Genomic DNA, 24,431 nt, shown 5'->3' on the forward strand with positions numbered 1-24,431 from the left:
AAGTAGCCCACGGTGGAAAATACCACGACGGGGCAGTGGCTCCCTGGCGACGCGACGCGGTGGGCTGGTTTGCCTGGGCATTGTTTCGGCTGCCCCCGCCGCTGCTTTGCCCATTCCCGGCGTCACCGCGGTTGTTGTTGCGGTTGCCGCCGTTGCGACCGCGGTTGTTCTTCTTTCCACGATTGTGAGAATTTCCTCGATTGTTGAAAGTATTTTCAGAATTGTTGGGCTGCCCATTACCAGAGAAATTGTGAGGATTAATATTCTGGGAAACGAGAGCAGCATTCGACCCGGAGTCGTGAATGGCGTCCTCGCCATGGTTGTCTTCCTCAAGTTCGAGCATCGAACGGACAACGTCAAAAGATGGGAGAGGAGTACAGTGCTGCACCGTTGTTCGAAAAGTTTTATATTCTTTCGATAACCCTCGCAGAAGACGAAGCACAAGCCGTTCGTCGGAAACTTTGTGGCCGACGTTGGCGAGATTGTCTGCAAGAACTTTCAGCCTGGTGCAGTATGCTTTCACATTCGAAAAATCCACCAATTTGGTGTTGGTGAATTTTGCATCAAGAGCAAGAGCCCTAGCCGATTTGTTGTCCTGAAAGAGATGGACAAGGCGATTCCAAGCCTCGGCTGCGGTGTCCTCTTGATGAATGATCATGTTGAGAAGATCATTCGATATCGTACCATATATCCATTGCCTAACAATGTCATCTAGCCGTTCCCATAGAGCCTTTGTAGCAATTTTCTCGACTGCAGTTGCCGGTGGTGGCTCGGTGAGGGAGGCAGGAGGGAGGATGTGGTCGATCACCAAGTTTGCTCGGCGATGGAGCTTGAAGAGGGTAGCCCAGTTATTGTATTGGCTTCCTTCATAGTCAAGAACAATAGGAATGCATGATTTGATATTGGTGACTGTAGTCGCAGGATGCAACTTAGATGCGTCAGCCATTGAGAAGAGGAGGAAGAAGGGCCGAAGAGGAAGAAAATGAAGAGGAGGGTCGGCGGCTAAGTTTAGGATGCTAGGGTTTTAGGAGAGACCTAGTCTGATACCATGTGAGATAATATTTGCCGTGATCATTCTCATTCCTTGAATAGGTTAATATATAGCATTTACAACATAATTGTAGGCTACAAATTAGGAACTAATTTGACTAATTAATTCTAACATACGCTATCCTAAAATAGAAGATTATAAAATATATTTGACTAAATATTTACATAATCTAACAGTTATTAAGCTCCGTTGAGGGAGTGAGTTGTGGTTTCTTTAAATTAATATAATATGGGGCAATTTTTTTTCCTTATAAGCTAATTTTGAAGTTAGGTCTAAGTATCACTTTTCGCATAATATCAAAATCAGACTCATTAATCTTGTTATTATGTTTCTCAATATTAAATTCAGTGTTATCTTGTTCATGCTTCAATTATCACTCGCGGTCACAAACTACTTAAGTAGGTAACCAATACGAGTTATTTTATTAGCAAACGACTTACTTTAACTTTTTTACAATAAAGGCACTATGCAAACTACTTATTTTAAGAACTGTAAAATAAAGTCAATATCTTCCACCCAACAAGTAAATGATCAATCCACAATGATCTTTTCCTCTCATTCCGAAAAAAAAAAACGAATTTGGAATTCAGTACTTTTCTTCACTTCTCTAGCCATGGCAGCCACTACCAGGTAAATTTACTGAACTTCTAGTTTTTAGGATTTACTAAGCATAATTATTTCCAAAATAAAACACTTAAAGGGTCAAAACACACCTCTAGATTTTTACTACTAAGCTATCACTAATTAGTTTGCAAAATACAGCTCAACTATTAGTTATTAACTTTTAATGAAGTGTGTTTTATAAACTAATCGATATTAGTTCAAAAATTGAACTATAATAGTTAATGTGTGTTTTGTGAACTAGTAGGTGACTAGTTCATTTAGAAAACTGGAAAAAAAAAGTGATACTTCAGTTTTTACCATTATTCCAAAAAAAAAAAAAAAAGTGAAGATAAACTAACATAGGCGTGAAAAAGATGCCAGAAAGTTGTACTTCTATCATTTTAATGTTGTCCTCCTTCCTGTCTTGGAGACCGGAACAAAGTAGAAATGTAAAACACGTGTGTCATGAGGTTTAATAGTTATATTGAGAAGTGAAAAACTGAGGTCCATTCAAATATGATCTCGAAGAAATTGCAGTTTTTTTTTTTTTTTTTTTTAACTTAATGTAGCACTTGTTTTTTTATGTTTGGTCTTTCACCTAATTATTAGTTGCTTCTCTAAAGTTGAGGAGGGTAGGTAAAGACCCCATCTTGCAGTTAAGTCACTCTGTCTGTGTAACATCATCTGCCTCAACTGGCTCATGATTTCAATAAAATATTAAATACAACATATCTTGTGATCTGCTATTTGCTTTCAGTGCCTTATTTACTCCTCTCTTGGCACTTGAATTTCACTAATATCTTCTTCTTTCTTTCTATTTATAGTAAGACCATAAATATAGCAGGGGAGAAAGTGAAGGCTAGTGGGGTTGAATAATGGAGAAAGAGGAGTTGAAATGGGAGCAAAATGAGGTGGAAGTTGAAGAAGAAGAGGTGAGTCTTCAATTACGAAGCTCTAAAGTTACTAAAAAAGTAACCAATGGGAAAATTGAGAAAAATGGGCATGCAAATTCTTTCCTAGAGATCACTAATGGAACAGAAAAATCTGATCTTGGTGATGAACAAGAAAGGTCAGTGGAGCAGCTTTTAGATTCCAATAATGGGGTTGAAGTTGTAGAGGAAACTGAACCAAAAGAAGTGTCAGTTCTGCAAATTGTAGCTTCAAATAATGTGGTTGAAGCTGAAGAGGGAATTGAACAAAATGAAGAGTCAGTTCAGCAGATTGTAGTTTCAAATAATGGGGTTGCAGAGGAAACAGAAAAATCTGATCTTGGTGATGAACAAGAAAGGTTAGAGGAGCACCTTTCAGATTCCAATTATGGGGTTGAAGAGGGGACTGAAGCTAAAGAAGAGTCAATTCAGCAGATTGTAGTTTCAAATAATGGGGTTGAAGAGGTTACAGAAAAACCTGATCTTGGTGATGGACAAGAAAGGTCAAAGGAGCATCTTTCAGATTCCAATAATGGGGTTGAAGAGAGAACTGAAGCTAAAGAAGAGGTACTTCAGCAGATTGTAGTTTCAAATAATGGGGTTGAAGAGGGAACAAAAAAATCTGATCTTGGTGATGAACAAGAAAGGTCAGAGGAGGAGCAGCTTTCAGATTCCAATAATGGGGTTGAAGCTGAAGAGGAAGCTAAAGAAGAGTCAATTCACAAGATTGTAGATTTAAACAATGGGGTTGAAGTTGAAGAGGGAACTGAACCAAAAGAAGAGTCACTTCAGCATCTTGTAGCTTCAAATAATGGGGTTGAAGAGGAAACTGAACAAGAAGAAGAGTCAGTTCAGCACACTGTGGGTTCAAATAATGGGGTTGAAGAGGGAACTGAACCAAAAGAAGTGTCAGTTCAGCAAATTTTAGCTTCAAATAATGGGGTTGAAGAAGGAACTGAACCAAAAGAAGTGTCAGTTCAGCAGATTGTAGCTTCAAATTATGGAGTTGAAGAGGGAACAGAAGCTAAAGAAGTGTCAAACCAGCATCTTGTGGCTTCAACTAATGGGGTTGAAGAGGGAACTAAAGCTGAAGAAGGGCCCTTCAGATCAGGCCATTCTATCTATTATGAAAAAGATGAAGGTATACATTACATCAACTGTTTGGCAATTTTCTTGTACTTAAAATCTTTGTGAAATTCTCTCCTGATTCTGCTTTTTTGAGATTTAGATGTCTTCTTCATTGGTTTTGTAGGGTAAAGTATACAGTATTCAGGGGAGAGATAAAAAAATTCTTCTGAACCCCACTCCTTTTATGTCTTACCCTACCTGTCTGAAACTATTTCTTCTTTACTGCAAAGGGACCTTCCCTTGATGCAGATGTTTGTTTGTTTTTGTGTGGGTGTATGTATACATCATCATAAAGGTTTTTTGTGTTGCATATTTATGTCACTGTGCTGAAGTTTATGGTAATGGGGTGAAATTTCTCAAGGATAAGTCTGCTTTGGAATTTGAGGTTGTGCATATTTCGTCTCTTGATTCTCTTCTTGCTTCTTACTTGAGCTGATGAACTTTGTCTTTCCATTGAATTTTGTGAAGTTGAGAAACTTCATTGCTTAGTTTTAGTCTTAATTCCAGAAAATATTCTATTAGACAGTTGTTCCTTTTATCTTTTATTTTTTGCCACATGCTGTCTAATCTTCAACATTTGTGGTAAGGAATCTTTTCTAAGATTTATTTCCATCTAGATCCCTTAAAAAGGATGAACTTTTCTGGGGACATTAGAAAATTTCAGTATTCTTTAGAATGGATAGACCTGAAAAATTTATCCCTTTATGATCAAGGTGTTCGACCCAACAAATATTTTGTATAAAGGAATAATTGATTAGGTGTGACTGATGAGTAGAATTAGCTAAGCCATGTTGGGGAAAATTTGATAACTATTCATTTGGGGCAGTTCCATTGAGACCATAAGAGCATATGTTAATGCCAGCAGAGTAGCTAACCCTAACTCGTGTTTGAAAATCCAAGTCCATAGTCATTGCAAATGAGGCCTTCGAACATTCAAACTATAGCGGAACGAGTACACTAAAATGAAAGCTGAAGCATGTTCTACTTTATGGGATCCTTCGATGAGATAGTATTTGCATTCAGTTTTTCCGAATAAGATATTGACTCAGCATTAGAAGTACTGCCACTCCTTGAGTTCATCTGCTGGCAAGGACTGGATGCTACTTTCAAGTGACTGATTATGTATATTCTAGTAGTAGATATAGAGATCCACTAGTAGTCCACTACGAAGTGTTTAAAAATAACATTCTACCCCTTGTTTTTGAAGCACTTAGATGAATGATCCTCGTTTTCCTCATGCATTAGGCACAACATGCAATTTTTGCAATCATATTTTCTGTTTGATTGAAGGAATATGGAAGTGTCGAACCTGCAGTTGGACTTTGCCAGGCAAAAGCCTAGGTATTGGTTGGACAAAGATTCCTAGGGGCCACCACTTGGATAAGCTGATGAATTACCCCATGTTAGATCAGAGGGGACTTTTATTCAGTCTTGGAAGTAAAGGTCAGTTGATACTTTGATTTTAAGGAAACAACCATGACTGATAGAAAAGTGATGTTGTCAATTAACAGAACGGTTTCTTATGGAAATTTAAGGAGTAGCAAGATCTCAGAATCTACTTTCAATGTGATGAATGGGCCTAATATCTGCAAATGCTACATATTAGGGTGCAAGCAAATGTTATTATAGGTGAGTCCTTTTTCTTCTTGCTCCTTATGGGTACATTTGCATCGTGATAATCATTATCTTATTAATTTTTGCGAAGTGTAGAAACATGGAATTGGAGATAGCCATGTTTCGCGCAAGAGCTTCTAAGTTGCTACATGGAGTATAAAAGTTTACTGTAGGATGAAGCATACAAATTGACATTGACAAAATCAAAAAAAGAAAAGAGAAAGAGTACAACGAAAGAGATCATTTACCTGATCTCTTTACATGGGGCAAGCGAGGTTATGGTTTCAATTCTAAGGTCCTCAGTCTCTATGTCTTCTGTTTTTCCTGTACTATGATTTATCCTAAATGAATATAGTCTTACACTCCCAGTTAATTGATTGATTGTAATATTGGTTTTCAGCTTAGCAAATTTGGTGAACTTCAGTTAAAACCTCGGCGTTATAACTAGCTTTCTCTCGTGAATGGCAGAAATCTAAAAGTTTTCTTCCTGATTTATTGTTGAACTTGTTTCAAGTTGAGTTTCAGATTCACGGTTGTGCTTCTGTCTAAATTTTTAAGAGTTGGCAAAGTCATTTGAAGTGAAGAGTTGAATTCTCTCATATGAATGCAGATAGTAACTTCATTTCTACACGTTCCATAAAGGAGAAGATCAAACTTAATGGGTATTTGAAGAGTGACAACTTGTCAAGTTCCAGTGCTCAGCCTTCAAAAGATCTTTCAGAATATCACAGCATTGTTCGTCAGTCCACAGCCATTGATGAAATAGAAAGTGCAGAAACTGACAGTGACACTGATGTAAAAGATTTTGATGTCGAGAATGTAATTCAGAAGCAGAATACTCATGATCTTTATTGCCCTAATTGCAAGTCATGCATCACTAGGAGGGTTATTCTTCGTAAAAGAAAGCGTAAAATTCGGGTTTCTGGTGATGATGTCAAGCGTAACAAACTTGAAGTTGTAGCTGACTCCAAAGGGGATGCTAGTCATGCACAGGCAACTGATGATGAAGTACGTGATGGAGCCCACAGTTCTCTTGATGGTACTCCACCATTGGCAGCAGATGACTACCAGCCTGATAGAGAACCAGAGATATTCAGATGCTTATCTTGCTTCAGCTTTTTTATTCCAACAGGTACAAACCTTTGCATACCTTGATGTCAACATAAAATCTGGTTTTTGTCCTTGCGGTGCAGTTTATCGCAAACAGTTTCATGTCCAGTGACATGAAATATACGTTACTCCAAATTTCTCTATGATCAAATTTCTGTTTATACTGTCATTTCAGGGTTATCCATTGTTTGGTAATCTAGCAGCTGAATAGCAGATAAAAGAAGTCGATAGTTTATTACTTTGTTTATAGCTATTTAATGGAAATGACTTCATCTTCTTTGCTTCAGGACTCCTGAAAGCCTGGTTGAAACTTCTTTCTTTGGGAAGAAGAGTGAAAAATGGACAAAACTAAAGAAAAGAAATTGGCGTTCAATATTTGGGTTGGGATTAGCTCATATACTGTTAAAATGAATTATACTCCCCTATTACTTGAAGAGTTCCAGAAACTTGTGATCATGTCTTATTATATATAGCATATATATCATTGCGAGATCTTTGAATGACATATGATGTTGGTGTTAATTTTTTTTTTTTTTTAAAGTGGAACTAAAGATGATTTTTTTTTTTTTTGAGATGTAGACTATAGAGAAAGAAGTGATTCTTCTCTTTGATGCATGTGCTTATAAATGCAAAACAGTCTTCCCAGTATTCTATAGTTTGCGATACGGTTCAAAAAGGAGCTGTATTTTTAGTCTCAGTCTGTTATGTTCTATTGGGGGATAGACTGTGGTTAGTACTCAGCAAATAAGAACTAACAAGTTCAATCATTAGACTGCATGCAAAATTTTTGTTATTGCCGACTTAGATGAATGAAGCAAATGACCTTTTCCCCAAACCTTCAGGGAATGGATTCAGATTGTTCCGAAGAGAGAAAGGTGATAAAGAAACTGTCAAAGCTGAACAACAAAAAGTCAAAGGTGAACAGACACCTACAACGAACAAAAATTGGTTCTCCTCTATCTTTGCATTAGATAAGGGAAAAGCATCAGTTGAGCAAGGTACAGAGTTCCACTTCTACTTTTCTTTTTCCAGTTGTGTTTACCTAATGAGCATTACAACTCCCAACTCCACACAAAGTAGCATCTATCCACAATTCTTTTTATAAGGATCTATCCACAAAATTTATTCAAAAGAAAAAGAACAGAAACCACAAACTTTGTTCCATCATTCATAAAGAATGGGATATTGTGTGAAGTGTGAATTGCAAAAATGCCTTCTTATAGGAAACATTTCAATTGTAAAGTACAGATGCTTATACAATTTAAAGTATTGGGGGAAGGGGATGATGTAAATGACATAGAGCCAATGATGAATCCTTTAGATGGCCTAGAGATACAGCAGGAGAATCCAGCTTATTTTTGTTTACTCTTTTGTCCTGCAGTATCTTCTTGGTACTGGTTTCCTTTATTTGAGAATACATACCTTACCAAAAAAAAAAAGGGTACCAAATGAGGTACTTTTTATAGCTGGTAACTCTACCTCTGCCATTGTTGAAGCAAATATTTGGAGTTGATAATGAAAAAGTTATGAGTCTAGATTTTAGTTCGGTATCACATAGTCAGTTCTGGTCAATGCATTGCTTGGAGGGGGAAAATATCAGAACTAAACCTTTAATAATGTAGAGAAAATAGAAAGATTATGTCATGCTATTAAAAGTTAAAACTGATGGAGATTCTCATGCAGGAAGTGGTAGTGGGGCAAATGCAGTGAAAAATGATGCCAGAGTACTTACGCCATCAGATAATTTCAAAGATCAGAGTGCCAAGCCCTTACTGATTGAAGAATCTGCCCCACCTGCATATTCCAGCAGTGAAATCACTCAGGAAGCTGGAGGGAAATTTTTAGGATGGGAGAATCAATATGCAAACATGAAGGGGAAAATGATGATTAATACAGTGGGTAAATCAGAGAATGCAGCAACGAATCAAGAAGGTATAGTAAACATGTTCACCTTTGATTTTATAAGGCAAACAGAGGTATTATCCTGTTAGTGTGAAGTAGTGGCCTAATTGAAAATCTTTGAGCCATATCCATTTATGTGTTCATTTGGGTTATTATTGTGGGCTTTCTTTTGAAGGGCATGTCAAATTCCCATGCCTGTATCTTGTTGTCAGCGTTATAGTATTTTCCAGAAAATATTGAAATGATGAATCTGTAAACTAATTACACAATTCAGGTTTAACATAGGCCTGCTGAAAATTATGTGAACATCATTATCAAATTGGAATGAAGTATCTGATAACCACAAATGAGTTACGAATAAGAAATGCTTCTTGTGTTTCTTTACCACGTGGTTCAATGAAATAGCTGAAGTAAAGTAAAATTGTGACTGACTGTGAGTGCTTAAATGAGGGAGTGTAAGGATTTAAATCTTCTGCTTATCACGGATAGTCAAAGAAATAGCCTTTGGTTTTGATCAAGTTCAAAAGCATTCATAACATGGATGAGTAGATAAGTTTAGTGATCCAATTCTGTTTCATGTCTAATTACTAATTTGCCCTCGGGTTTTTCTGCTCCTTGATGCATGTTCCTGCACTTTTTTCTTTATGATTTTGTTTTCTCTTGTGCAGGAGTTTCTGTCCTTGACATCTTTGAAGTAGAGACTCGTAATCAGCCAGACGCCTCAGCCTCTTCTAAGGAAGTTCAAGGAAATGATAGGGATAAACTGTTAAAAACTGCTGGTGGAGTTCAAGTTAGTAATGGGAATCTTGTGCAGGAAAGTCTGCCAGCATCTAATGATAGGAAGGATGAGCTGTTAAGAACCGGTGGTAGAATTCAAGTTAGAAATGGAAATCGTGTGCAGGAAAGTCTGCCAGCATCTAATGATAGGAAGGATGAGCTGTTAAGAACAGGTGGCAGAATTCAAGTTAGTAATGGAAATCTTGTGCAGGACAGTGTGCCAGCATCTCAACAAAATGAACTAAACCTTCTGATAACTTCAACAAAGGAGGAATCTCTAACTGTAGAGAAATCAGAGACTCACTCAAAATCTGAAGTGGCAGTACTAAATAAAGGTCCAGGTAGTGTTTCTAGTATGAAATTCACTCTATTGAGAAGAGTTTACAGAAAAACAATGTCTGCTCATGCTAATTTCAACTGAAAACAAGTAATGCGTTGCCCGTTAAACATTCTACCTCAACGTTATGAAAAAAAAAAGGATTTGCCACAACTTCCCTCAACTATTGCAGTGGTCAGTCGATTGTCCTTTAAGATAAATGTTATCTTCACATGTAGTTGTTGTACTGAGATGCATATGGAAAATAGTTGTAGAAAATAGTTGTACTACTCATTGCACTCTCTGGGTGCTATTCTTTCTGAAATGAAGACATGTTATTTTCACTCAAGGTGAATTACCTTTTTTGTTCTTTTTCTTTTTTTGTTTCTTTTTAAAAAAGGGTGCATTTCCTTTAGGGGCAATGTTCAATTTTCACCTGGCCCTACACCCCCGGAGAAAAAAGTGCTTTATCTTTGTTTTATATTTGAAGATCCCTTTTCTTTGTTGTTGACTCATAAGAAAATGGAGGACAGTAATAGTACAAGAGGTTGAAAATGTGTATCATATGTCTTTGGTAACATGGATGTGATCATAATGACCTGTCTATTATAATAACACTCCAATAATGCAGATAATGAGTCCCTTCTGTCTCCGGCAACCACAGCTTTTGCACTCAACAGCTCAGATGGAAACGGGAAACCCAAATTTTTGACAGAAATCCCTGAAGAGCATGAGCAACATATCGAAGCCATGCTTCCCTCTGAGTCTCTGGTGGAAAACAGTGACAATAAGTTTCAATCTCTGGTGGAAAACAGTAGCAATAAATTTCATTCTCTGGTGGAAAATAGTGACAATAAATTTCATTCTCTGGTGGAAAACAGTGACAATAGATTTCATTCTCTGGTGGAAAACAGTGTTCAACTTAGTAGTAATGGTATGTAACTAAACCTCCTCTTAATTCTCTGTTTAACGCAAGCTCATTCCAAACATTTACACCGTTGACTTCTAAAAACTTGCATATTTATCAATGCTGAGCTACAAAATTGTAGTGAGATGCGAACCAAGAAAGGAAGTGGAATGTTTTCCATTTATGAACTAAAATAACCTTCATCAAAACATTTTCTTCAAATGCATATCAGCAAAGTGTTAAGTATAGCAAATCCTGATTGGTTTGCCTGAAATAGGTTATCTCTCGAACGAGGGTTTTGCTTGTCACCTGAAGCTTTAATTTCCTATTTACCTCAGTAGGTATTTAGGTACTTAGGGGTCGTTTGGTTACTGATTAGGAGGTGATTTATTCATGTATTAAATCCCCTGCATAACTTGTACTAAGTTAGTAGCATTTTTTTGCTATGTATAAAATTCAATACACCGAATACGGTATTTAGTTAGCTATTTAGAATCTCGCGTAACTAATACAAAGTTATGAGGGAATCTACGCATTATTTTATGCAGGATAGATGATGGAATAACTAATACATGAATAAATAGTCCCTGCATAAGTAATCCATGCATTACTAATGTTTGATTTTATTGCTCTGCTTATTGTGTTGCCCATCCATTGGCAGACGGTGACCATCATTACGAAGTATCTCAGCATACCACCATCACAAAGACCAATATAGAGATCCACTCAAAGCAGCCTTTAAACGTTGATCAGGGTGCCTTAATTTCATCGGTAAAGGATGCTTTATCAGTTCAAGATAAACCAGATAACATCACCAACATCTCTGTGGGAGCATCTGCAAATGGCATTGCAGGTAAGAACTAGACGTATTTCAATACTTTATGGCAACTATAAATAAATCTGGTTCCAATTAGGGAGGGATCACATATTCTCCGAAAAGGCTTTTTCATTACCCTCTCGCTACTTGTGAGCTTCGTACTAAGCTCTCTCCTAAAGCTGTGAGTCGATGAAAAAGTATGTGCAAATAGTTGAAGGACTATTAAGTGTGGAATCATTACTAGTTGATGCATAAAGTTAACAGATCTTAAAAAGTAGAAGAACTTCATAACCTGAGGTATCATCTTATTGTGTTTTTATGTTGAATAATTTATGTGATTATGTTGAAGAGAGGTTGAATAAAGACGATGGTTCATATTCTCAGCACAGCTACTTTGTAAAACGAAGTTTCATGTTAGCTTAGATTTCTTGATTCAATTGTGGCAGGCAACCATACTATTATAAATATGGAAGCGGGGCATGAAACTACAGAAACAGCTTCAGCAAATCTAGATACTCAAATCCAGGAAGGACAAGGAACTGATGCTGCAGAAGAATACAAAATTGAGATCGTTAAAAGCATTATATTTGGGGGTTTAGCTGAGTCAATTACAAGCTTAAGTGTTGTATCATCTGCAACCGGTGGTGACGCGACTACATGTAAGAGATGAGCTCAGATCTTATAATCATCCATAACATTGTTTCATTACTCAACTGATTCTTTATCTGAACTTTTGCAAGATATTTATTCATTTATCCTCACTAAAGTAGTAATAGTGCCTCTGACCAACTTATCCAAAATCTTGTTTATAGGATTATTAAATACTACTATTTGACTTTTGGCTAATTTAAAAAGTTGTCAATGATCAGTTACAATTTGATTTCGCTAGGGATGTTTCCAGTTTCTTGAATGTCTTAAAATTATTTGAGAAAAAGACCATTTTTATAAATGGCTCTAGCTCCCTACTTTGGCTTTTGAACTTTCTGCTGGTTTGATGGTACTGTCATGTCTTCCTGCAGTGAACATTGTAGTACTGGCAATGGCTAATCTGATTGGTGGACTTTTCATCATTTTCCACAATGTAAGTTGACTTGTGCATTTTGCACTCATATTTCTTAGAACGAATTATTTACTTAGTTATGGCACAGAAGAAACATGATAACCTGAAGCTTTAGCCAACATTTTCATTTGAGGGACTAAAAGGTGCTAATATGTGGGCAAGTTTAATGACATTTTGATGCCAACTTTTCTTTCTTACATGAAATTTACTCAAATCAATCAATTTGTGGGGCATCTTTTATTCCTTATGCTTTCTGTTCAATTTACTGTATACTCTTGCTGAGTTGCAGCTTTGGGAGTTGAAAAGAGATCGTTATGAGCAAGCCAGCAATCAGATAATGGAGAAACACGTAGATCGGTATCGAGAACAACTTGGCCGGAGAGAAAACTTCACAGTGCATGCTGTACTTGTTGTACTATCATATATCATATTTGGACTAGTGCCTCCCGTAATCTACGGGTTCTCATTCCGCCATAGCGATGATAAGGAACTCAAGATTGTGGCAGTTGCTGCAGCTTCACTTGTATGCATCTTAATGCTGTCTACTGGAAAGGCCTATGTTCAGAGAGCACCTAAACCTTACTTCAAAACTATAGCAGCTTATGTTATTTTAGGTTTCACGGTTTCGGGTGTATCGTATGCAGCAGGCATACTATTCAAGAGACTGCTGGAAAAGCTTGGTCTTTTCCAGCCAAGTTCAACAGTAAACCTGTTCCTTCCGGAGATGCCGGGGAGTGGAGCAGCATGGGCATCCTTATGAAGAGCAGAATGATGAAACCAAAAACTTTTAACCTCCAGGAATGTCCTCTAGTTCTTTGTGATTTGCTTTTTTGGCATTTTGTTTAGCTTTAGTCTCTCCGCTGGTTCTTTAAAGTTACTTAGACTAACACTTGATAACAAATAATATCTGCATTACATCCTTGTATTAATAATCCCTGCATGAATTTCATGTATTACAATTCCTGCATAACTTTTTACTAAACCAAATGACCCTGTAGCTGTTAGCGAATGAAATGAATAGAAGCTCTGCTGAGTCTCTGCCTGAATATGAAATGAAACTCAGATATGTAACATTTCTTTCGGTAAACTGAGAAAACACAGTACATTCTATAGTCTTCTCTTGCTTTGTCAAATGATTGATATAGAGAATACATTCATGTATTTCTTATGAAGCCCACCTAACAAATAGAGAACCCTGACCAATCACTTAACCATGGCAAAGTGTAATATATGTTGAAAGACTATGCATTTCATTTTTTTTCCTTCAGGAAAAAAAAAGTACCCCCATCATAGTTAAGTTGTGTCCTCTAAAAATGCTTCAGCACCATGTCAGATCTTCCGAAAATGAATAGCTTTTTGAGGACCTGATACATACCCAACATTATTTTCGAAGAGTGCGAGCAACATAGACCGTGAGTGCAATTAAACATTTATCCCAATTAACTAAAATTGCTCATAAGCCCCTTCACTCTGTCCTTTTTGTTTACCCTTTGATCTTCTTTTATTCCTTTTGGGGTAAATTATTTTATTATAAGCACGTTATATTTTTGCCACTTGAGAATTGCTGTCCATTTCTAGCGACAACTGGAGTAGCGCATCGTCAGCTTTTAGTAATTGGACATATATAAGAAAGAGATAGGTAAGTTTCTTGTTTTCTCTATTCTCTTGTTTTGACATGGGGGAAAAAGTTGTAGTTGAAAGATCTTGATCCATTATTCATGGTGGGTGAATGAAAAGAATATGGATAAGAGGATAATGTTGAAACTCCTGCATCAACGTGACAGAATATGGAGGAAAATGTCACAGATATCCAAAAATTGAGGGGTCCAGTCACTTTTTTCACACATATATAGTTGATTGGGATTAAGGAAGATGTGGGACATTATTGGGAAAGCTAATAAAGATGTGTTTTTTCCGAGGGAATTTTGATAGAGGAACAACATGCTGGGTTTATGGTGTAGCAATGAAGAAAAGGTGAAGAATGTGAGTGGAGTAGACAAAATCGCAATACATGGCCGTGTTTTAAATACCCAAAGTGGAAGTGCCTACTTGTGCAAATAGCAATACATAATCATCAAATTCATTTCAATAATCAGAGTAAATTTCAGAAGTAGTTGCACGATTTTCCCTTCAAATGCACTGGTCTTTAATTTTTACCTTTCAAAATCGAATTCATGCTTAGAGGGGCATAATTTACGCATCACAATATCCACAAGTTATACCAACTCCTTGAAGAACTTATGCCTCTCTAGGCCTAGGCTTGAGTTCAATTTTGAAGGACAAAAACTAAAGAACAGCACAAAATAGGGATAAAAGTGCATATGGTCCTAAATTTCATCATCCAAACAACACAAGGCCCAATGTTTCCGCTGTTCATAATATTGAAAGCTTTTTTTTGCGCAGATTGTCCTTCATTTGGGGTAGTCTTTAATTTTTTCCCTTCAAATTGGTGGTCTTTTAAGTTTTGCCCTTCAGCTAATACCCCGAGATTGTGGATTCGAACTCCAGCTCAGTAAAAAAAAAAAAAAATCACGAGGCAAAATTTTGCAAATCTATCCATGTTTTCTGCTTGAAGGCCAAAATTTAAAGACCACCATTTTGAGGGATTAAAATTAAAGACCACCCCAGCGAAGGGTAATCCCGCAAATTGCCCTATTGAAAGACCAAAGGAATAAAGAAGAAAAAAATACCAACCGTTGGGACAAAAAGTTGGACGAAAAATAGTTATATCAAGTCCGTGTAGATTCCATGTTTCAAGTGTCCTGATCAAGCGTTCGGTCAACAACTGTGCCTCAACCCAATCAATTTGAAGTCAACACTATAAATCCTCACTGACAATGGTTTCTAAATCCTCACTGACAACGTTTTCCTGATCAAGTGTTGTGTTTTCTAATTGTCATCAAACTGTAGGAAGTAAATCACTGAGCTGAAGCATTCCTAGAAAGACTCCCTTAACATGCATTATTTTATTAGTTTGAATTGAACTGATACATACCAAAAATACAGAAGCACACGTCAGAGCAAGTCTTCAAGCAAAAACCATAGGAGGCTCTGCGCATCTGCTGCTTGCAATTATCGTCAATACTTGAGCAGTAATACCAAAATTTAGAAACAATGGAAATCACTGACGGTCAAAGTTCTTTTAATGTGGACACATCGCTTTCCATCATAGAACTTTAAACACAGACAAGAAAACACTTGAAACATAAAGAACCAAACAAAATCATTTCTTGAGGAACTGCATGCATGACTATTTCCTGCAACTGTCCTCTGAAGCCCAAAGTCGTGTCAGAGAAGCATTATGGCGCCTACTCATATGAACGAGTAAAACAGTAAATGAAGAATAACTTAGCATCTTCATCCATCAGGATACTAGACTGGACCAACCATCCCTATCACGAACTTTTGGTGCCAGATTCAGATTTCAGATCTTGTTTACTTTTACCCCTCTTCATTTTGGCTTTAACCCGAGACTTTGTCACAAGAGTCTGCACTGTGTTGGCAAAATTCCCAACTGCCATGATAATCAGAAGGATCCCACAGGTGACAACCTGCCACAATCACATAATTTTAGAAACAGATTAGTTAATGATAGGAACGGGCTGCCACAGTGGCAGGATTTCTTTGGATATATATATTTGGATATTACAGACGGGAAGGTCTAATTTAGTTAGTAATATTGTTTGATTTGTGTACTCCACGTTCTATTTCCAAGCAAGCACACCAAGATAATTTGTTAGAGAACATGTAAAAGGAACTTCACCTTTAACATCTGAAACTTTTATATTAAACAATCCTCTAACCAACTCGCACTATGCTATTTGAACCTGTCTTCCCTTAACCTCCGGACCAAGAAAGATAAAATATAGTGGAAGAGAGTTTTTATCTTACCTGCCACTCAGAAACAACACCAATGAATGCTGTCTTGAGCAACAAGACTCCAACATATGCTTCAAATCCCTGACACCAAGAACAAACAGCATGCAGTCATTTGGGGCCAGCCTTAAAAGATAAAACTACACCTATAAATTTCGTGGAACACTCTGTGTACGCAGGGATAATCAATTAAACCGGCCTTTTTTTCCTGATAAGGATACAGACCTATTGTTGAATGTGAAGTCTAGAAAAGAAGTATCGTCCACAAAAGTTGATATCAAGCCATAAAAGTCTACAGATTGTCACCCATCTAATGTAACTAGTTGCTATTAGCTCGGATGAAATTATGTTTTCACTCCACTATTCAGAAACTTGACCCAGAACACACAAGGGAGCTTATGGCGAGATTTAAAGAGAAAAAGGATCCTTGACAGTCAATAGTTACCTTTGAACCTGACAGTCACTAGGGGGGCCATTTTTATTATTAACATGCATTTCACTAGGTACATCAAAATCATGTAAAAGTTACTCTAGCATTTCCTGCTCTTAGACTACTTAAAATCAATCAACTTGAATCTAAAGGCCCAGTCTCCTGAAACAACAGGAGCAAAATTTCTAGAGAAAAAGTAGTTGCGGTTAGTAAATATCCAAATTGAACTCAGTATACCTGCAAGACAAATAGTACAGGGAAGAGCAACAACAATTGACCATCTACTCCAGCAGTCTCTCCCCACACAACATCCATTCTCCTGGCCTGAAACAAAATTCAGTAGACAATTCCACAATTAGGATAGTTTATTGGATGATAGGGAGTTCAAATGTCTTTTGCTTTATTCAACCACAAGGCAAAGCAATGCCCTCAACAGGAGGGATTGAAAAGAGTGACCTTGAAGTCAATCCTCAAGGTCCTCTGTTATTTATCCAACCCACAGGGCAGAGAAATTTTTATATTTTTTTGGATAACCATGGTGTCCGGGCCCTGTGAAGAGAAATATATAAGCCTATCTGCACTAGATACCAAACACCATCGTGGTGCTTATTATTAAAATTTATTTGACTTATAAAAAGGAATAGTTTATTGCACAGGATTAGTGATTAAGGGCTTCTCAGTCAAACTACTGATTCTGCTGTTTGTGTACCTTTCCTAATGCAATACGAGTGTACAGTCTTTGCCTTTGATATCTATTCTGAAGGAGCATTGCAACACCTTGCATGATAGCCCATTTCAGGAACAGTTGCACACCCCTCTGCAATAGATAGTACATTAAAATTAGGAGTATTATAAATCTTAAACATTATAGAGAACATTTTTGTTGATAAGCAGCTGATTAAATATACAAGTAGTTTTTAAACGAAAAAAAACCTGCTTCTGTGAACAGTCAGGTTGTCGTTCTATTTCCCAGGTAAGACTTATAAGTGCCATGGCCATAGCACAGTAGTGATGCTTTATCCACCTGCATCAGTACAACCATAATTTTTATTAATTAGCTGTCTTTTGTGATCAACATATATGATATTCGTAACGAACTTTAGAATCATTAGAACTGCTACTTCAGTTACATAAACAACTAAGATGAGGGTTTTACTCGACAAACATAAAACAAAAGACAGATGTTAAATTTTCATACAGAAATAGGGAATGTTATTCAATTACCATGGACGAATATCACTTCCATTCGCTCTCAAAATGTTCTCTCGCAGAGCCAAACCTGTGTAGAGGTAAAGCAACCAGGCCTGAAGCCATCGAGGAGCTCAGAATTCTTGGTTGTCAAATGTAAAATTTTCACTATAATAGATAGGAAAACAAAACCACCACTGGTATGAAGTTGAATGAGAAAGACTTCTTTTTAAATTGTACTACCTGGTAAAGTTGCACTGGCAACGCTGGTAAACATCCATCCCACATCCAAGACCTCAAGCCTAGTAGCAACGATGGGAAAAGAAGGAATAGATATGCTGTCCTGTCCTGTCAAGAGAAGATTGGATGTCGTAATTACAAGAAAGAGGTTTCCACATAACTGATGCTTTTCATGCATCCCAGGTCATTTATGCATTTTATCTGAGGAGGGCGGAATCATTTCAAGCTCAAGTTAGAAAGAACTTGAACGAACAATTCTTGAAAAACAGGTGATTTCTCCAAGAATGGCCTTGGAGGTGGGTGATCCTGAATTTTTTACCTTGCTTGCCCCATGGGCAAAACTTGAAAGTCAACAAGTTTTGCCTTTTGACCTTGAAGTTTTGCCCATGGGGCAAACGGGGGTTAAAACTTAAAAGTTCAAGATCACCCATTTCTAAGGTCATTGGGTGTAATTTCCTGCTTATCCCAACTATTGTCTGGGACTTACAATAACCAGGCTTTGTCAAGGAAATTGGCCTCAAGGTCTACTCCATATACAAGAATCTGTTTACAGGAGATGCTAAATTTATCCACCAATATGGAAATCTTAAACTTCCTCAATTATCATTCAGTAACATGCACAGGCACAGCACATATGAACAATTGATAAATACAATATTCTCAAAAGCTGGGCTTGCATTGAAACATATCCAAGTTCTAGTGTTCTACGCATGCAGAAGCAATGTAACTTGAACATGATACACTTCACCATATTCTCTTTTTCACTTTTTATTTTTTTATTTTTGACAAGTAGATAGTACATGCAAATCATGCTCACCATCCTCTTTTTTCAACTGACAAGTAGATAGCATATGCAAATTAAATTATTTAACAGTAACACGACTTCTCCAAAAGAGTACTCCTTTTGTCCCAATTTATCTGTCACGCTTTCCTTTTTAGTCAGTCCCAAAAAGAAGATACGCCCTCTTTCAATTCACCCAATTGTTGTTCCAATTCGGTGATTAATTTATGTGACCAGCGAGGTATTTTTTTTTACCTGATTTCTTTTATTCCAATCGAGTTTTTTCCAGATGTTGTCGACACCTTTCTATATTTAGTAACAATTTATCATTAAACTTCTCATTTTTCCCTTAATGAGATATTTATAACCACACAAATATCTATGGTTTCTCTTAGAGCATAAGTTTCAAAAGTCACCTTTAACTCTTAGACTCCATGTCCAGTCAAACACCTTCACATAAATTGGGATGGAGGGAGTACCAATTCGTGTCCAATTACCATTAGATTGATATATCAATGATCCAAAGAGTAACTAATCACCCGTGCAGCCACACCAATGCAGAAATTACACAGAGTTAAACGACAGAACTTAAACAGAGCTAATCACTAAAAATTAGAGCTTGGAAGACGTACCCTGAAACTATTATATTCCTCTTTCACTTTAAATTGCACATCCTTTCTATTAGCACGAACATTGATTGGACCCAAAAACATCCTCAAGAACCCTCCTGCAATTGACCACATCAAGATTCAAGACTAACAAACTACTAATAGAATCTCAAATTTAACAAAGAGGAAAATGAAGCGTACCATGAGATTTGCTTGGAAGAAAAGCTGCAGCATCTCCCTCGCTCAGTACATAACTAGCTTTAAACAACTCCTCTTCCAACTGAGAACGGATAAGCATGAAAAGAGCTTAACACAAAGAGTTAATGGTTAGAAACACACCTAAACTACTTTTTGCGAGTTTCACACCCAACAATCAGTTGTTCCCTTTTCCAACCTGAACTATCACCATCTATGTATTAAAACACACTCGAAGCTGATTAGGCCAACTATCAATTGTTCCCTTTTAGTACCTGAACTATCATCATCTGGGTATTTATTTATTTATTTATTGTTAAAGGTAGGTTAAATTTTATTAATGAAGTACCAAGTTGGTACAGAAAGAGGAACTCAGACCAATCAATCATTCCATGCTTCTCCCTAACAACTCTAGAAAATCAAGATATTGATCCATATCCTCTAACAAGCCCTCCTTACACCAATAGTACAGATTAGGCAAACTATTAGTTCTTCCCTTTTACTACCTGAACTACCACCATCTATGTATTAAAACACACCTCGAAGCTGATTAGGCCAACTTTTCCTACCTGAACTATCAACTAGGTGTGCTTTACTACATAGAGCCTGTTTGGATTGGTTTGTTTTAGGTGCTTTTAAGTCAAAATAACGTTTAAGCACTTTTGTAATATTTTGTATAAGCTAAAAGTCATACTCCTAACTTATGGCTTATGCTTATAAGCCATAAGTTATAAGTCTATCCAAATAGACTCATATATGGTGATAGTTCAGGTAGGAAAAAGGAAACAGTTAATACTTAGTGTGTGAAACTCGCGAAAAAAATATAGTCGATGTGTGTTTTTGCCCATTATCTCTAACACAAATCACATGTACGAGCACCAAAAGACTGTAATGCACATGCATGTGCACATAAATCAACAAAATAATCACTTCATTAAAATATCATTACCTTTTCAGCTTGATTAGAATCCAATTTGCTTTTCCTAACAGAAGAACGGAGTTGTTGAACGCTGGAATCAAGCGACTTTGCTTTCTGCCTTAACGAATCTTCTTCGCGAGTGGTTCTCGAGATCAAGGAAGAAGCAGCGTCTTGCAATTCCTTAGCTTGTTCCACGATTCTAGAAGCTTCTTCCACATAATCTCGTTCCCCCGTAGAATCGCCCATCTCCGCCAACAACAACAACAATCTCGATCCAATTCTATGGTTAAAACTAATAATTTTTTCACATCCACCGTTAATCTAATTGAATACAAATACAAATATATATATATATGTATGTATGTATGTATGTACGTCGTTGAATTAAATAGATATAAAATTTTGGTGAGAGGTGTGAAGCAGCTAAAAAGGGTATCTAGAAAGAGGGAGAAAAAGGGCAAACCAAGTGATATGAGAGATGGGCCCACCGAGTCACAGACCGATCAGCGTTAGCTGAAAGGAGTGAATTTAATTTCTTGTGTTTGTTTTCCCCAAAAATGAGGATTTAATTCATACTCAGGGTAATTTTTTATTTTTTTTAAAAAGGAGGTAATTTTAAAAATAATATATTTAAAAATAATACTTATAAATTAAAACTGTTCATTGATTATAACTATAAGAATATCTATAATACATTTTTATATTACAAATGTTAAAAAATTTATTCTTGTCCCAACTTGAGCACTTTCCTTTTTAGTTTTTTTTTTTTTTTAAATAGTGCTTTGTTCATTGATTATACTATAAGAATATCTATAACATATTTTATATTACAAAATTTAAAAAAATTATTCTTGTCCCAACTTGAGCACTTTCCTTTTTAGTTTGTTTTTTTAAAAAAAAAAATACTTTGTTATATTCTTAGATAGTTTTTAACTTTAAATTTCTCATTGTACTCTTAATTAAATGAGTTATAGTTATAATATATTTATAACTTATTTTAGATTATAAATTTAAAAAAAATTATATCCAATTAAATACATGACATAAAATAAAATGGAAAACGTACTTTTTAAATATAATATGTTCAGACGAATAAATAAATTCACATAAAATTGATGTAGGTTAGTTGTTTTGGGAAGCTCAAAATAGTTCCAACAACTTGAAGACTTCAATTCACCAACTATATCCCATACTATAGTCTGTAGTTACACGTGTATTTTTAGGGTAGGCTTGAAATTGGGTGGGCTAAGTGTGTAATTTTGGTCTAAAATCTAATCCATAACGTTGAACAAAAAGCTTGTTTTAGAATAAAATATCAATAAGGTTTTTTGGCCGCACTATTTTGGCCACAATGATATAAATGGGTAAATTCATATGATTATTTAGGTTAAATTTAATAATTTATGGTTACTTAATATCATTTCTATCTTTTCTTCTCAAAGTTTATCTTAATTTAAAATTATACAATAAAAATTATGATAATTTTTATATAAATATGGTCAAATTTAAATCAAATTGGTGTAATAATTTACGAACTCTCATAAAATATTGATGCAACTTACATCAATATGATTATGACGCTTTGAAACTTTGCACACCTTTCATAGCGAACAGCATCAATGTGTCATAAAAATTTGAAACTCCTATGTCGTAATGTCGACATAGCCCAAATTTGGAGTGTCCTAGTTAAGAGTGTGCTAGTCTATTTTGTCGCGCTGCCGTCGTGCTGCAATGTGTTAGCACTTTTGTAATCCAAAAAAAAAAATTGGGAATCAAACTAACCCATTAAAAAAAAAAATCAAATTAGGCTTCACGCACAGAATTTCTGTGCGTGAAATGGCTAAAGTGTACATTTACATTTATCTGTGCATGAAAGGGCTAAAGTGTACATTTACATATTGACCCTTTCACGCACAGAATCTGCGCGTGAAACCCGTCCCTAAAACCCCCCGACCCAACCTTTATTCTTTGGAAATCAAACTCAAAATTAAGGTTTTTTGCGTACTTTGACCGAATATTAATCACGTTTCAAAACACTGGAATATAAATATTTTATATAGAATTTAATATTATTTTTAGTGTACAATAATATCGGCTCATTACATCAAGTATACATATACATTTGGATCGTCGTTTTAGGGGTTGTAAAGTGCTCCGAAGTACGTTTGAAAACTTGTTATATTTAGGTTTAAGTGTCATATTTTATAGGGTTTTGATTAATATCTTTTGTTTTACTCCCAAAGCTATGAAAGTACTTTTTTGGTTCAAGACGAGAGGTTCATAATAATTGAAAAATATTTCATTCCATTAGCAACGAAATACATCATAAATTACAATAGTCTTAAAAAAAAAATCAAGTTCTAGACACTCTTCTACTTCCAAATGTGCTGCCACCATGGGAGTTTTGCCCACATGAACACTTATCATGCCCAAATTGCTTACATGTCGATCACTTGCGAGAGTAAGTCTTTTCGCTAACATCCATTTGATTGTGATAACGGGTTAGCTTATTTTTTCTCAATTTACGGATATGGTTCTTGTTCGCAATCATAGAAAACGGCGCGGCTGGCCAATAAGTTTGATCACCAAGGGGACGGAATTGGCCCGAATATGCTTTAAGGTATTTTACGACCATATATTCCTCCGCCACATAATCAGTTACATTTCTGGTCATTCTCTCAAAGCACTTGACTGCATGAGAACATGGCATGTGGTACGTTTGCCACTTACCACAAGTGCATGATTGTGTACGCTCAGTAACGATATGTTTGTTTCCTCCTTTGCCATCGCAATAACCCGTTCTAACTTCATACACTCGTTGAACGACGTCATACTCGGTCATTTGGTGACCCTCTGCCTTTCTTCTATGGTGCTCCATCTTTTTATAGGGCTTTGGCATCTATATTCTCTCGTCGTCTAATATAGCTCTTGCCTGCCTTGTCCTATCCGCAAATCGCTCCACGACCTGTCTGAAAGTTAGTCTTACCATTGCGGTGACAGGTAGTCCTCGAGTAGATTTAAGGAGTCCATTGAAAGACTCTGAGTTGTTCGTTGTAAGCATGCCCCATCTCCTTCCTCCATCAGCATAAAACGTTCATTTTTCAACTTCTAATTTCATCAACCAAACATATGCCTCTTCACTCACTTCCTTTAGTAGCTCCATTTTTTCAGCCCATTTTCTTTGTTGATGCTGCATCGCAGCCCCCCAAATCAATTTGTTTACAGTGCCATTTGCAAACTTTGTTTGGAAATTAGCCTTTAAGTGCCTTAAGCAATATCGATGGTAAGCATGTGGAGGCTGCCACCCTTCCAGAGTATGTATATTGTGCAATATGCCTTTATAATGATCCGATAGGACACATATGCCCTGACGACCCTTAATAACATGAGTTTGTTAGATGAGTCAAGAACATCCCCCATGTCTCGTTGCTCTCGTTGGCGGCAATTGCCAAATCAAGAGGGAATATTGACCCATTGGCATCCATACCACCTGCAATTAGGAGCTTAATGTCATATCGGCCATATACATGGGTCCCACCTATCGATATCACATTCCGGTAATGAGCAAAACCATCAATACTTGGTTTGAATGCCCAAAAGACGAAGTCAAAAATTCTGCCCTCTAAAAGTCGCCACTGTACAACAGTGCCAGGATTAGCATGTTGTAGAGCCGTTATATACCCCGGCAACGCCTGAAAAGAGGATTCACAAGTTCCAAAGATCGTTTCAAAAGCACGTCTACGCCCGAGAAATCCCTTTCTCTTGCTTATGATTTTACCATATTTTGAGTGGACCATGCTAATACAAGTTTTGATAGGCATCCTACATAAGTTTAAACAAACAACATTTAACAATGATATTTTAATTGCTATAAGATATATAATGTAAACGGTCAGATAAATTACCTTGGAGTTTCCTCAATGTGTTTAAGTTAACAAATGAGTAATCATGTTTATATCTAGATTAAAATGATCTGCTTG

The 24,431-nt window shown here is 36.5% G+C and overlaps 2 protein-coding genes across 5 annotated transcripts; one reads left to right on the plus strand and one right to left on the minus strand.

Annotated features, from left to right (window-relative positions):
* Positions 1-1,579: 1,579 nt before the first annotated feature.
* Positions 1,580-13,237, plus strand: LOC132632217 (uncharacterized). 3 transcript variants are annotated; one of them, XM_060348062.1, is made up of 12 exons: positions 1,580-1,681; positions 2,479-3,724; positions 5,002-5,154; positions 5,936-6,457; positions 7,278-7,433; positions 8,119-8,367; positions 9,006-9,455; positions 10,062-10,364; positions 10,999-11,190; positions 11,601-11,813; positions 12,174-12,235; positions 12,504-13,237. In XM_060348062.1, exons 2-12 carry the CDS (start codon positions 2,530-2,532, stop codon positions 12,972-12,974), a joined length of 3,966 nt encoding a protein of 1,321 aa, XP_060204045.1. In that variant the 5' UTR covers positions 1,580-1,681; positions 2,479-2,529; the 3' UTR covers positions 12,975-13,237. The 3 variants fall into 3 exon arrangements, with proteins under 3 accessions (XP_060204045.1, XP_060204046.1, XP_060204047.1); XM_060348063.1 differs by lacking the exon at positions 1,580-1,681 and adding an exon at positions 2,181-2,309; XM_060348064.1 differs by lacking the exons at positions 1,580-1,681; positions 5,002-5,154 and having other exon boundaries at positions 2,211-3,724.
* A 1,921-nt stretch (positions 13,238-15,158) lies between these two features.
* LOC132632219 (uncharacterized) lies at positions 15,159-20,876 on the minus strand. Of its 2 annotated transcripts, none has more exons than XM_060348065.1 (10): positions 20,482-20,876; positions 19,539-19,617; positions 19,362-19,456; positions 17,952-18,056; positions 17,745-17,824; positions 17,454-17,544; positions 17,230-17,337; positions 16,758-16,844; positions 16,106-16,174; positions 15,159-15,765 (listed from the first exon to the last, which is right to left on the minus strand). In XM_060348065.1, the coding sequence occupies exons 1-10, from the start codon at positions 20,695-20,697 to the stop codon at positions 15,610-15,612; spliced, it is 1,086 nt and encodes a 361-aa protein (XP_060204048.1). In that variant the 5' UTR covers positions 20,698-20,876; the 3' UTR covers positions 15,159-15,609. The 2 variants fall into 2 exon arrangements, with proteins under 2 accessions (XP_060204048.1, XP_060204049.1); XM_060348066.1 differs by having other exon boundaries at positions 19,539-19,643; positions 20,482-20,593.
* Between the last annotated feature and the right edge of the window lie 3,555 nt (positions 20,877-24,431).

This window comes from Lycium barbarum, chromosome 3, assembly GCF_019175385.1.
Source record: "Lycium barbarum isolate Lr01 chromosome 3, ASM1917538v2, whole genome shotgun sequence".
NCBI lineage: Eukaryota > Viridiplantae > Streptophyta > Magnoliopsida > Solanales > Solanaceae > Lycium > Lycium barbarum.

Excerpts from the sequence above, each read along its gene's own strand:
- LOC132632217 (XM_060348062.1), top strand. The coding sequence starts at position 2,530 with ATGGAGAAAGAGGAGTTGAAATGGGAGCAAAATGAGGTGGAAGTTGAA. Across the intron at positions 10,365-10,998 it reads TGTTCAACTTAGTAGTAATG|ACGGTGACCATCATTACGAA; the intron begins GTATGTAACTAA and ends ATCCATTGGCAG. Across the intron at positions 12,236-12,503 it reads TTTTCATCATTTTCCACAAT|CTTTGGGAGTTGAAAAGAGA; the intron begins GTAAGTTGACTT and ends GCTGAGTTGCAG.
- LOC132632219 (XM_060348065.1), bottom strand. The coding sequence starts at position 20,697 with ATGGGCGATTCTACGGGGGAACGAGATTATGTGGAAGAAGCTTCTAGA. Across the intron at positions 18,057-19,361 it reads AGGAATATAATAGTTTCAGG|GACAGGACAGCATATCTATT; the intron begins GTACGTCTTCCA and ends TTCTCTTGACAG. Across the intron at positions 17,338-17,453 it reads CTGACTGTTCACAGAAGCAG|AGGGGTGTGCAACTGTTCCT; the intron begins GTTTTTTTTCGT and ends TATCTATTGCAG.